The sequence below is a fragment of the Mobula hypostoma genome, chromosome 20, assembly GCF_963921235.1.
Source record: "Mobula hypostoma chromosome 20, sMobHyp1.1, whole genome shotgun sequence".
NCBI lineage: Eukaryota > Metazoa > Chordata > Chondrichthyes > Myliobatiformes > Myliobatidae > Mobula > Mobula hypostoma.
This window is the reverse complement of record NC_086116.1, coordinates 29,634,399-29,647,325: the sequence shown is the minus strand read 5'-3', so window position 1 is coordinate 29,647,325 and position 12,927 is coordinate 29,634,399. Positions and strand designations below refer to the sequence as shown.

General features: G+C 35.1%; 1 protein-coding gene across 1 annotated transcript in view; it reads left to right on the top strand.

Moving 5' to 3' along the window:
* The window catches only part of brd1a (bromodomain containing 1a), a 56,971-nt gene extending 46,665 nt beyond the window's left edge, over positions 1–10,306 (top strand). Inside the window, exons 10-13 of the mRNA XM_063072586.1 lie at positions 1,787–1,917; positions 2,668–2,774; positions 4,582–4,736; positions 8,251–10,306. Coding sequence (XP_062928656.1) covers positions 1,787–1,917; positions 2,668–2,774; positions 4,582–4,736; positions 8,251–8,434 — 577 coding nt within the window. The 3' untranslated portion in view covers positions 8,435–10,306. The remainder of the gene's footprint in view (positions 1–1,786; positions 1,918–2,667; positions 2,775–4,581; positions 4,737–8,250) is intronic.
* The last annotated feature ends 2,621 nt before the right edge of the window (positions 10,307–12,927 follow it).

Sequence of the window (12,927 nt, the reverse complement as noted above, 5' to 3'; positions counted from 1 at the left end):
GACTTCAGGAAACTTTGTTGTTTTTAAGTGATTCCTGTATAGTTTTGGCTTTAGACTTGAAATCGTTGTCTTGCTGGAAAACATACCTTCTCCCAAGTCACAGCTGTCTTGCTAACTGCATCAGGTTTTCCTCTAGGATTTCCCTGTATTTTGCTGCATTTTGCCCTCTACCTTCACAAGCCTTCCAGGGCCTGCTGCAGTGAAGCATCCCCACAGCATGATGCAGCCACCACCATACAGGGATGGTGTGTTTTAGATGATACGTGGTGTTTAGCTTATGCCAAACATAGCACTTAGTCTGATAGCCAAAAAACTCAATTTTGGTTTCACCAAAGCATAGAACCTTCTTCCAGCTGACTTCAGAGTTTTCCCAGATACCTGATGGCAAAGTCTAGCTAAGATTTCATGTGAGTTTTTTTTTTCAACAGTGGCTTTCTTTTTGCCACTCTCCCATAAAGCTGTGACTGGTGAAGCACCCGGGCAACAGTTGTGGTATACACAATCTCTTAAGTCTTAGCCACTGAAGCTTGTAACTCCTCCAGAGCTGTCATAGGTCTCTTGCTGGCCTACCTCACTAGTCCCTTTGCATGGTCACTCAGTTTTTGAAGATGGTCTGCTCTAGGCAGATTTAAAGCTGTGCCATATTCTTTCTGTTTCTTGATAATTGACTTAACTGTACTCCCAAGTGATATTCAGTGATGTGGAAATTTTCTTGTATCCATCTCCTAATTTGTGCTTTTCAATAAACTTTTCGCAGAGTTGCTTGGAGTATTCTGTTGTCTTCATGGTGTAGCTTTTGCTAGGATACTGACTCACCAGTAGTTGGACTTCCCAGATTCAGATGTATTTTTGCTGCAATCAATTGAAACATCTTGAATGTACAAAGGTCTCCAAAAAACAGCTCTCCATTTAACTAATTATGTGACCTCTAAAATCAATTGGCTGCACCTGGATGATTTGGTGTGTCATTATAAAGGGGGGGGGGTGTGAATACTCAATGCAATCGATTTTTTTGTGTTTTATTGTTGTAATTAATTTAGATCACTTTGTAGAGATCTGTTTTCACTTTGACACGAAAGTGTATTTTTCTGTTGTTCAGTTTCGAAACAGCCAAATTAAATCCACTGTGATTCAGTGTTGTAAAACAAAACATGAAAACTTCCAAGGGGGTGAATACTTCCTATAGGCACTGTACATGCTGGACCCAGGACAGATCTTTTGAAATGATAACACGGAGGAATTTAAGGTTGCTGACTCTCCCCACCTCAGATCCTCGATGAGGACTGGCTTATGAACCATTAGTTTCTTCCACCTTTAGTCAATAATCAGCTCTTTGGTTTTGCTGACATTAAGTGAGAGGTGGTTGTGTCACCCTTCCGCCAGATTCTCAATCTCTCTCCAATATGTTGATTCTTCGCCACCTTTAGTTTGGCCTACAACAGTGATGTCATCAGAAACTTGTATATAGCATTGTGTGTGTAACTTTGAATTTAATCAACATTTTGACAGTAAGGCTATTGAGGAATATACAACTTGAACAGAAGTAGATCTTGTTTGGTGGTCAAGGATTCATGTTGTTGTAACCTATAAAGACTGCAAATAATTTTCAATTTATATCTCATGAATATTAAGCAAATTAACATTTACTTCATTATGGTGACCTTAAGTTTGAGTTTCAGTGTAATTCATTGTATTATACAATAAATGGTGTTTTAAATGTATGATTTCACTTTCCAGAACTGCATTTTAAATTGCATTTTAAAAATATATTTATTTTTTCTGTCAGCACAATAAGTCTTCCTAAATGTGGTAAAGGGAAGCCAGCACTAGCTCGGAGAAACCCCTTGGAGGACAGAAGTGAATTAATTGCTTGTATTGAAAATGGCAACTATGCCAAAGCAGCTAGAATTGCAGCAGGTAAGTGTAAACATAGCTGATCTATTTTCAGTTTATCTTTTAATTTCTGTGTTGATGTCATCTGGAGATTAAATATTAGCAATTTTACTAGGCATAAGAGTATTTAATACATTTGTAGCTGCTTTTCTATTTTAGACTTCTGATTCTCATAGAGCAATTGTATTTTCATAGAATCATACAGTAGTAGCCATATTCTAAATATTTTGTTTGTATTATTACAATAATTAAAATGGTTGACATCAATTTGACCATTTCAACCACGACCTTGAATTTTAACAACTTAAATATTTCAATAAAATGTTAACTTCACTGCGAAGTTTGTTGGGATGTGGCTTTATGGATAAAAATGTTATTCTTGCATATATTAAATTGTTTAGTTGAAAGTAGGTCTCAACCAATGGGTGCTGTACTTTTTGGATGTTCCAAAGTGATAGTGAAAATCATAGAATTATTTTGTTCCATCCTAGTTTCCTGCTTTTATTCTTGGAAAGATGCAAATTAAATCTAAACTTGTAATTGTGAAAGAACAGAGAAAAGATTTTTAATTTTAGAGGTTTAAAAGAAAAGTTTAGTAATGTTGAAGTTTTCACACTTCCATATCAAGAAGGTAATGTTGAAATAAAAGATTTTCATATAAATATGGAAAGTAGCTATTATTGATTTTAATTTCTTGGATGGTTAAATTTTGTGTGATTGTGCTGATTAAAAAGTGTTGTTATTTTATTTATTACAAATATCTTCCTGTTCTAGAGGTTGGACAAAATAGTATGTGGACTTCCACAGATTCCAGTTCTGCTTTGGAGCCCTTAAAGTTAATTTGGGCAAAGTGCAGTGGTTATCCATCATATCCAGCCTTGGTGAGTTAAACTGCACTGAATACCTTATTATAGTGTTAAAATAGAATTAAAGCACAAGTTGCTGTAGTTTATTTCATCATAGCTTACAAATCAGCATAGTCAACTAATGGGCATGATCTCGCAATCAAAAAGACAATTAAGTGGATGCTTGATATTCTTCATGTGTAAATATTAGATAAGTATTTGATAATATTGCAATATAAGAGGCGCAACGTTTGTCTAGTCTTTAAGCTCCTTAATGTCTTACCTTTTCAAATTGTGCAGAGAATAAGATCATAGGACAAACGAAAGCAATTTTAATTTAAAAATATGCAATGATGTAATAAGTTTAACAGGTGTTATTGGTACAGTTGGCCCTCCTTATCCGCGAGTTCTGCATGCGCGAAATCAACCAACCGTGAATGGAGAAAACCCGGAAGTGCTCTTCCAGCACATGTTGTTCGAACATGTACTGACTTTTTTTCTTGTCATTATTCCCTAAACAATACAGTATAACAACTATTTTACATAGCATTTACATTGTATTAGGTATTATAAGTAATCTCGAGATGATTTAAAGTATACGGGAGGATGTGCGTAGGTTATCGTGGATCAGGAATCGGGGAAAAAAAACAGAAGTTCTCTTACTAAGTAGGTTGGAACAGGTACATCCAGTATTATTTAGCGTCAGTCAAACGTTTGTCTTAGTATATAGTATATATTTTACCTTTCTATGCATATAAAACACTTAAGAAACGTATGTTTCAGCACCGGACTCGGGAACTTCTGTTCCCGAGTCCGATCCAGTGACAGGGCGCTCCCGAGCACACTCTCCATCCCTGCCAGGTTGATGGGGAGGATCAAAACCCAAAACCCAAAACCCAATAATTAAACCACTGCATTGCTTAGTAATAATTGTAGCTTTAATCGGGCAGGGCCTTTCTCACTCTATCCTTTAAAATTGTTCCGATCGTTGACCGACTGTAGTTTAACGCTTTTCCAATGACCGATGATGCTTCACCTCTTTCCGATCGCTTTATTATTTCCACTTTATTTTAAATCACAATCGTGATTATTTTCGCGAACAGAAACACTGTGGATTTAGAGCTCTGCCGCCGGGTCCTAATGTCCACCGCACTAAGACAGGTTGAATAAGGGACTTGAGCATCCGCGTTTTTTGGTATCCGCGAGGGATCCCGGAACCAATCCCTCGCGGATAAGGAGGGCCAACTGTATATCTAAAAATAAAAGCATGAACTAGAATTTTGTACTGGCTACTTCAAATGATTAAGCTTTATGAATGGTGTGAAAGTTCAAAGACCTATTATAAGTATTTCAATAAAATGATAACTTCACTGCTGAATTTGTTAGGATGCGGCTTTATTGATAGAACTGTTATTCTTGCATATATTAAATTTGTAAAACCTGTTCAGAGCAGTGACTTAAAATATTTGAAATTGGAAAAAACATACATAATTTGCGGAGTATATTATGTGTTTTGATCTGTATATGCATGTTTTTTAGTATTATGTTACTGCATAAAGCACATGGTAGTGGTGAGAAAAGCGGTTTGGCATTAAAGCATATTTCTGATTGTCTAAGAAAATGAGTTAGTGTTTCTCAACAATTTCAAGACTGTAGCCATAATCAATTCCAGTTGCAGATTAAATGCTTATTGCTCAGCATCCCTTGGCTTTGTTCCAGAATTACAGTTCCATATGCTTCTTTAGAATTTTGATTTATAATATTTATTCATGATGTTGTTAAAAGTTGTTTTTTTATATTAAACAATAACTTCTAGGAAAAAATGTTTGCCTTTTAAAATTAGGTAATTGATCCAAAGATGCCTCGAAGTGGTTTTCGCCACAATGGAGTGCCTATACCTGTGCCCCCTCTAGATGTACTGAAAATAGGCGAGCAAATGCAAAGGAGAGCTGGCGAGAAGCTTTATCTTGTTCTGTTCTTTGATAACAAACGAAGTTGGTAAGTGTATTGCCAAATGAGACTTTTGTAACAAGATATAACACGCTTTCATGATCTTGAGAAATTCCAATCAAGTACTTTAATTCAAGAAAATATGTACATGACTTTTTGCAAATCAATGATATTGATTGAGAGCCAAGTTAGACTGACCAGGGTATTTATGACTGGTTGCATTTGAGACAGAATTGACGTAAAATTTTCCTATCTGAAAGCTAGGTGTACATGTACAACTTCCACAAGTCTGCCTGTTAATTGTTCTTCAAAATTATGATCCAATTCCTGAGTGAAACTTGCACCCACAGTTAGCTCTAATGAGAATGCTGATAATAAGAAAAATATTGAAATATGAGTTACTGTTGAAGTTTTACAGAAAAGTACAAAAACCCAGATTAAAAAAAAACACAAATGTATGGAAACACCATATCTTCTTTTGTTGTATCATTGAAATTTGGCATATTATTATATAAAGCTAAATTGAATGCATATGCAGTATTGCAAATAAAACTTCTAAAACTTGAATTTTTTTTATTATCACATGTACCAAGATTTGAAGATGTTTGACTTTTTCAACCACCATAGATTTTGCAATCTGCATTGAGCCTTTGTTGCTCATGTTTAGTACCAGTAGTAAAAATAGTCAGAGGCTGAAGTACTTCTTTGGGTAGTCGGCCATTGTTCTCTTAAAGTAATGTTTACTAGATAAATAAACAATGAATTTTAATGTATCAGCTATACTTTTGTAATTCACTAATCAATAATTTACATATCAGAAATTGAACGTTTGACTTCCAATCCTCTACTTAAACTGTTGAAAATTCTTCTCTGTGGTTAATGGCCCTTCAAATGTCAGTAAGGGGTAAAGTTCTGCCTAGGATGAGATTAATAGCCAGTGTCTAAAGCTAAAGTCCTTTCGGATGTTAACATTCTTATTTTGTAAATAACCCATCCTGAATTGTGAAAAATACATTGTAATTTTCACAATGGAAAAATTATGTAACAAATTTAAACTGCAAAATACACCGTCATTTCCTGAAAGGCTGCTAATCCCAAAACATTTCTGTAACTTTTCCTTTGAAGTTTTTTTTAGTTTTTCTTGAGTAACAGTTATAAATGTTATTTAAGTAATTATATTTAAACTGTGGTCAACTTCCAGGATGTGTATGTACTGTATTTAATCGTGTAAAACAGCAGTTATATTGTATGAAAAGATAATTGATATGGGAAGAAAATGCAATTTGTATGGTTTAGCCATTCTATATGTCATTACATCTTGTAAAGGAATTCTGTGCACACTGATTATTTCATAGGTTGTGATGTGATCATGATAACAGAATGAAGAACTGTGAAAAAGAACTTCAGAGTATTGGGGCAGATCTTTTACTATCCAGCAAGCCATCTGAGCTTGTTGGCTGCCACACTTTGGACTTTTGCTGTTCAGCATGCTCTGGAGGCCTGCTGTTCTTGGAAGGCTGTCAATTTGCATAGGGCTTCACCAATTATTAATTCACATTACTCTTTGGCGATTGTTGAACTCCCGCAGTCTGAAATGCAGCTTTACAGTGGTGCAGTTAATAAAGCTACTGCCTCAGCTGTAGTGAATCAGGTTCAGTAACATGGTTCCATTTATTATCAGAGAATGTATACGGTATACAACCTGAAATACCTAGTCTTCATAAGCAACAGCAAAAAAGAGATGCAAGCACCCCCCACGCAAGCAGCAGTAAGACATCAGCGCGTCAACCTCCACCCCCCCAACAGTTTCAGCAAAAAAGTGTCAGCGCCCACCACCCACCAAACAATAGCAAAACACCTAAAGAGACCATGACATGCAGTCAACAAAAACTGTTGTTTACCCAAGTTTGACATGTTACAGTCTCGCTTATGCTCTCTCACTCACTTACTCTCACACAGACTCTCCCACTCTCACACTCACTCAGACTCACTCTCTCGCACACTCACTCTGAGACTCCCTTACACTCTCACTCAGACTCACTCTCTCGCGCCCTCTCTCACTCGCCTGCCTGCCCGCTCTCTCACTATTTCACTCTCTCACTCTCACTAACAAGGGACAAAGAGATGTCACCCATTTTACAGCAAAAAGGAAGACCAACAAACAATCACTATTACCGTATTACGGAATCGTGACCTTTGCTGACTTTATTCAGTTTGCATGTGCTCCCTGTGATGTGGATTTTCCTGTGTGCCCTGGTCTCTGCTTCCAAATCCCAAGGATGTGCAGATTGGTGAGCTAATCGGCTACTTTGTTTGTAGGTTACTGATAGAATCCCAGACAAATTGATTGGAATGATGGAAAATTAAAATAAGGCATTATTATAAATTCATATTTGATTGTTGACATGAACTTGGTGAAATGAAGGGTTTGCTTCCATGTTGTATCACATTTGCTTATTCTTGTTTAAAGAAACATGTTACAGGAGATGTTCATTAATTCACTGCACATAGCTTCATTTTAAAGGTTGATTTTCAACTAATGGCACTTGTATTTACATTAAGGATCAGAGCAAAAGATGATTCACCACCATTTCAGCAAAAGTTTTTTTAATGCTTGGAATGTCATAATTTTTTAATATCTGTTAATATCCTCTGATAATTGTGTGTGTGAGGGAAAGAGAGAGAAGGGGGGAATGAGAGAGCATGTGAATTTAATTGGGGAAAATCAACAAATTTAGTTTGGTTACCTTTACTCTTACCTTTGTTAAAACCTAGTTGAAACAGGAAGATGGGCTGTTTTAGTTTTTTACATTTCTCCTGTTGGCTTTTTACAAGGATCTTGACGGCTGTGTGGTTACATTTTTAAAAATAATACCAGCCTTCTATTTCTGGATTTTTGAAACTCAATTCAAAATAATAGGGTTAGGGTTGAACTTGTTGCTGGGTAATGCAGAGAACACATTCGAACTGAATAAAATAAGAAAAAATATTAGAAAGTCTCAGCATATCAAGCGGATGTGTGGAGAGCAAAATAAAGTTAAATTTTGGTCGATAACCTTTTATAATCTTGTCTGAGGAAAATACTTTGTTATGCATTTAAGTGATTCTCAATGGTGTCTAATTTACCAAGCATTTATAGTATTTGCAATGTTTTGCTTGTGTAAAGTTTTTTGAAGCTGTAAGATTATACATTGTTCACTCTCTTTTGGAAGAGCAGTTTAAGAAAGCTACTAAATTTAAATAACTTTCATTTAAAATGTCTATTAATTGCAATTTATTTATAAAATAGTAATTTTGACATATTGTCCAATACCTAGATTAAATATTTCAGTAGTTTATCACAACTACTGTATCTTTTTGGTGAAATTTGATCTATGTATATTTGCTGCTTTGATTTTGTTTAAAAGGAATCCAGTTTTGTTATCACACTAACATTGTATAGTTTGATCATAATTTACTTGTAGATTTATTCCTGACAACAAATTGCAACCAAAAATAATGCTTTCAAAATATTTACAGTTTGTATTGGTTAACCATAACTTTCTTTTTAAATTGTCAACAGGCAGTGGCTTCCAAAAGCGAAAGTGGTCCCTCTTGGTATTGATGAGACCATAGATAAAATAAAAATGATGGAAGGTCGGACTTCTTCCATTCGGAAATCTGTTCGCATTGCTTTTGATCGAGCAATGCTCCATCAAAGCAGGGTCCAAGGTGAACAAACAAGTGACTTTAGTGACATTGATTGAAAATGTAACAGGATTGGGAGAAGAACCCATCAGTTGAGGTTAAAACCAAGAAAGCTTTGCAAAACCATTTCTTAGAAAGAATGTATTATCACTGTTGTCTCAATCATTGTTCCAGTAGTTGTGCTTGGAAAAATAATGGCACCTACTGATTCACTGCCAGCTACAATTATGTTTTTCATACATAATTTTCTTTTGTGTAAACATTCAAACTTTCCACTATAATTTTTCAGCAGGATGAACTTGTTCATAGTGTTTATAAGTCATGGGAAAAACTGTAAATACGTGTATATTGCTTCACACCGTAAATTATTCTGTTGGTCAAAATTGGTTGCCATCTGTTCCGGTACTTCGTTGTTTTTATATATAATCTAAATGTTCTGTAACTTATTTAATAAGCAGAAAGAAAGCTGTTCATGTAACCGAGTACCATGCAGCAGGTAATTTTGGTGCAGAGTATAGGGAAAAAGTTAATGAACAAAATCAAGATAACTTTAAATGGTGTGCAATAGAACAGTAATATGAGCTTTTATATTTCTCTTACCAAAAGAAGCTTTGATTCTCAAGTTTATCTTGGGTTGGTTTGTGTTTCATAATATAAAAAATCAAGCACATTTGTTTATAGGAATACAGTTTCCCCTAATTTAACTCTGTCCCCTTAATTTAACTCTTTCCCCCAAGGTCTGAATTGATAAATTTCCTTAAAACAATATTAACAGATTCTCGTTACAGTTTGTAGTACATCAAAGTATGTAGACAAAAAAGTAGGTATCCTGATTTTAACCACAAGCTAAATCCCTTAACTTTTGGATTAAAAAAAAAATCAACATTTCCATTAGGATATCAAGCCCCCTTTATCCTATTTGATCAATTCAGAAAAACAATGAATAAAATCATACTGTACATGGATTTTTCAAAAGATTGCATCCTATTACTCTGTTGTTTATTTTTAATGTTTTCATTTTTCTACCTGTCCATTTTGGCTTGCCTTGCCCTTGAACAATATTAAATGAACACATTGTCTCTGTCTTGTTGCTTTAGGTTGATTCAACTTATGGTGCTGAATAAGATTAACCAAAATGTAGCATAATCCTAAATACTATTTGAAATAATACTTGGTGGGAAGATGTTGTGTGGGAAACTGGGATGCTGATTTGATTTTGCATATCTATGAAATGCAATATTAAAAAAAACCAGTAAGACCATCATTTACTGCCTAGAATACCTGAAATGCAGGAGTGCTTGTTGTACGAAGTGGTTTTGTAGCCTGTGTATAATTGTATATGAATTCACTTCATACTTGTAACTTTTTTTTACTTTGTTGGGAGGGTTGTTTTAATATCACATTTCTTTTCTGCTGTGATTTACTATGGGACCTGTACACAATTTTTTAAAAACAAATTGTGCCTGCATTTGTTTCTTAATTTATTGTAGAAAGTGTACAGATTTGCTTTGTAGTAACTTTTATAAGCAATTGAACTGGTTTGAAACTGAAATTTGTAAAGTGTTAAAACAATAGAACAAATGTTTGGTTGACTACAGGCACATCAGTATAAAACTGTACTTTGGGAAGGAATAAATGTGATGCAATCTGTTTGTTGCATATTCCCTCAAAATGCTTATATCTGTGTGTTCAATGACTTTTGAAGTGTTCATGACAGAAATTATGTCGGTCAATAAGTTAGATAGCAGTCAGTTTTTTGATCTGCTTTATATTACACTGGTAGGGTAGAATAAGTCGTAGGTATTGTTTTAGTCATACTCATTTTGATTCTGTGAACCATTGCATAATTCCCAGTAACTGAAGTAAAATATGTATAATTAAGATTTATATTAAATTGCTGAAATTATTTTCATTAGCCAAATTAAGGATTATCTGACCCAAAATGTATTTACTGTATAGTGGCTCTAAAACATTAGATTTTTTTAGGTCTAATTTAGAGTGAGGGTTTCTTGAATATTTACCAGATAAGGAAACAAATCAGAAATATATTGAGCTACACTGATCCAGTAATTCCCATATTTAATGTACAAACCTTACTAAATTTCTACTTCAAAGATCAGGGAGAGGAAAATCATGGTTTACACTCCAATCTTCTATCTTATGAAGCATTTCCACAAAGCCTTTTCAGTAAGCAGATGGGATTGAATCCAGTTACAATGCTCTCAGTCAATTTCTAGACAGAAAACTAAAAGTGTGCTGTTGAGCTAAAGCATGAAGAATGGCTCGGCCAACTGCTCAAGGACTATTAGTAGTCACATAATAGATAAATTACTGAACCAAAGGCAAAAATGACCTCTAGTCAATCCATTTATTTCTCCTTCCTCTATTGTTATGTAATCTTTATATCATCCTTGTAAAGATTGTCCTGTGTTCACACAGAGGATGCCTTCATCGTGTTGTGTAGTGCTCCTAATGTGCCAAATGGAATAATTTAGACAGCTACCAGCTCAAAACTTCACAACTCTGAGGTGCTGTGATCCGTCGTTGCTTTGGAACTGAATTCATGGCATGTCACGTCTCTCTATGATTAAAGTAGAGAAGTAAATGCTGTTTTCTTGCTATATTTTTGCATTAATAGAATATAATCAATGAATGATATTTTATGGTGTAGTTAGTATCAGGCACAGTGATTAATCACAAAACACTACCAGACACACACTAGAAAACTGATTTGCATCGGAATGTTTGCACTGTTCACTTGTGCTGTTCAAGCTCTTGTCATTCCTTAAAGTAAATTTAACATCAAAATGAATTATAAAAGTACTGGTCATTTGAAGATTTATTAAAAACTCCGGAAAGTAAGTAACATTGACAGCTGCTATATTTATTGTATAATATTTGTTTTATTAACGAGCATTTATCTAATGTAGTGGTTCTCAGCTTTTTTATGCCATGCTCCTATACTATTAAGCAAGGAGTTCATAGGGTCTAGGTTGGGAACTCCTGAATAATCACTGTAAATTGGAAGGAAGTTCAGATAGACTACTGTAAAGCACAAGTACAAGCTGTCTCACAGTCTTTGTGAACTTTATACATACCAGTTTTAATTTTTCTGGGCTTTCCTGGCCAATTAACCTGTGCACTCAAAGATTAAGGAAACTGATTCTGACAAGTGGAATTACTTGCACAATGAGATCCAGTAGCCTATTGATACAGTTTCTGGTTTCATTTATAACATGTGCATTATTGGAGTAATAAAACTTTACTCTGACACCAGCACCACTGTTCACCCCCCCCCCCCAATCCACCAGAGAGATGATTTTCTGTAGATTAGGTAGAATTTTGATAAATAAATCTTTTCAAGGTAATTTAGACCCTGACATGCCATTTCTAGCCACTATGACATTAACAGATTACAAATTACAACATTCAATTGTTTGTCTCCTCCTTTCCATTAAGTTTCACAGTGAAAATGAAGAGATTTGTGGGTGGTGATTACAGAATAGGCTTTTTAGATTTGGAGCATAAACATTGGCATTTAAGTTTCAATTCTGCCATTGAGCATGCTGATGAAATGCAGAAAATTGTGTTTTTGTGTACACCATATTTTAGCTACATGAAGTTCCATGTCACAAACGGTTTCCTGTGGGATTACTTCCTGAATGATACTTACCTGTATATTGTCATAGTTGTTTACTGCTGCTGTTTTACTGTCAAACAAGTGTTTGTGACCTGAGAGCTCTTGAACCTTTTAAAAATAACACTTGATTTTCATACTAATTAGTGTATCCTTTAACCTTGTTCATTACACCTACCACCAAAATCATATTTTAATTATGTTTCTCAGTCACCTACCTCCAACCACAAACATTTCTCAAAAATAATAGCATCACATTAGTTAACAAGCTTTATTTTCTTGGCATAGCATTTAAAAGCTATCTGTGGTATGAGAAGCTAAGTTATTTGTTGGTCTTGGCTTTCCATGTGAAGGGCCAGCTTCTTTGGAAGCCATTGTAAAAGGATGTGCATTCCTAAATCCCTAAGAAATTTCAGGTGATTTTATTTGGTGGGTGATCTGGCCAGGAAAGGAAATGAATTTGGAGGGGAAAAAACTGGCCAGGCCTCAAAAGTCATCACTTTCTCTTTGCAGTGTTTAGTTGGTTTGGGGGGGGGGGGAATACCACTCAATCCATACTGACAGGTTAATGCATAACAAGCCATGATGCTTATTTAGATATTTTAATGAGGATTCACACCTCAGAATTAATTTCCACTTGTTGCTGAACCATGCTTAGATTTGTTTCTAAGCCTAGGGAATCTAGCAGCAAAAGGGAAGTGAGAGCTACTACATAGGAGAGATACATTTATAGTCCCAAAATAGGTGTGCTTTCTTAATGACTACTAATAATTAAATATTATCCACCATGCTAATCTATTCTCTGTTAACTTGCAAACAAAAATTACCGTCCCTCAGGGCAACTTTCAATCTTCAAACCTATCCTTTCTATCTCTTCATGCTAAAATTTGCTTCCAGTAGCAACACCCTCCGATA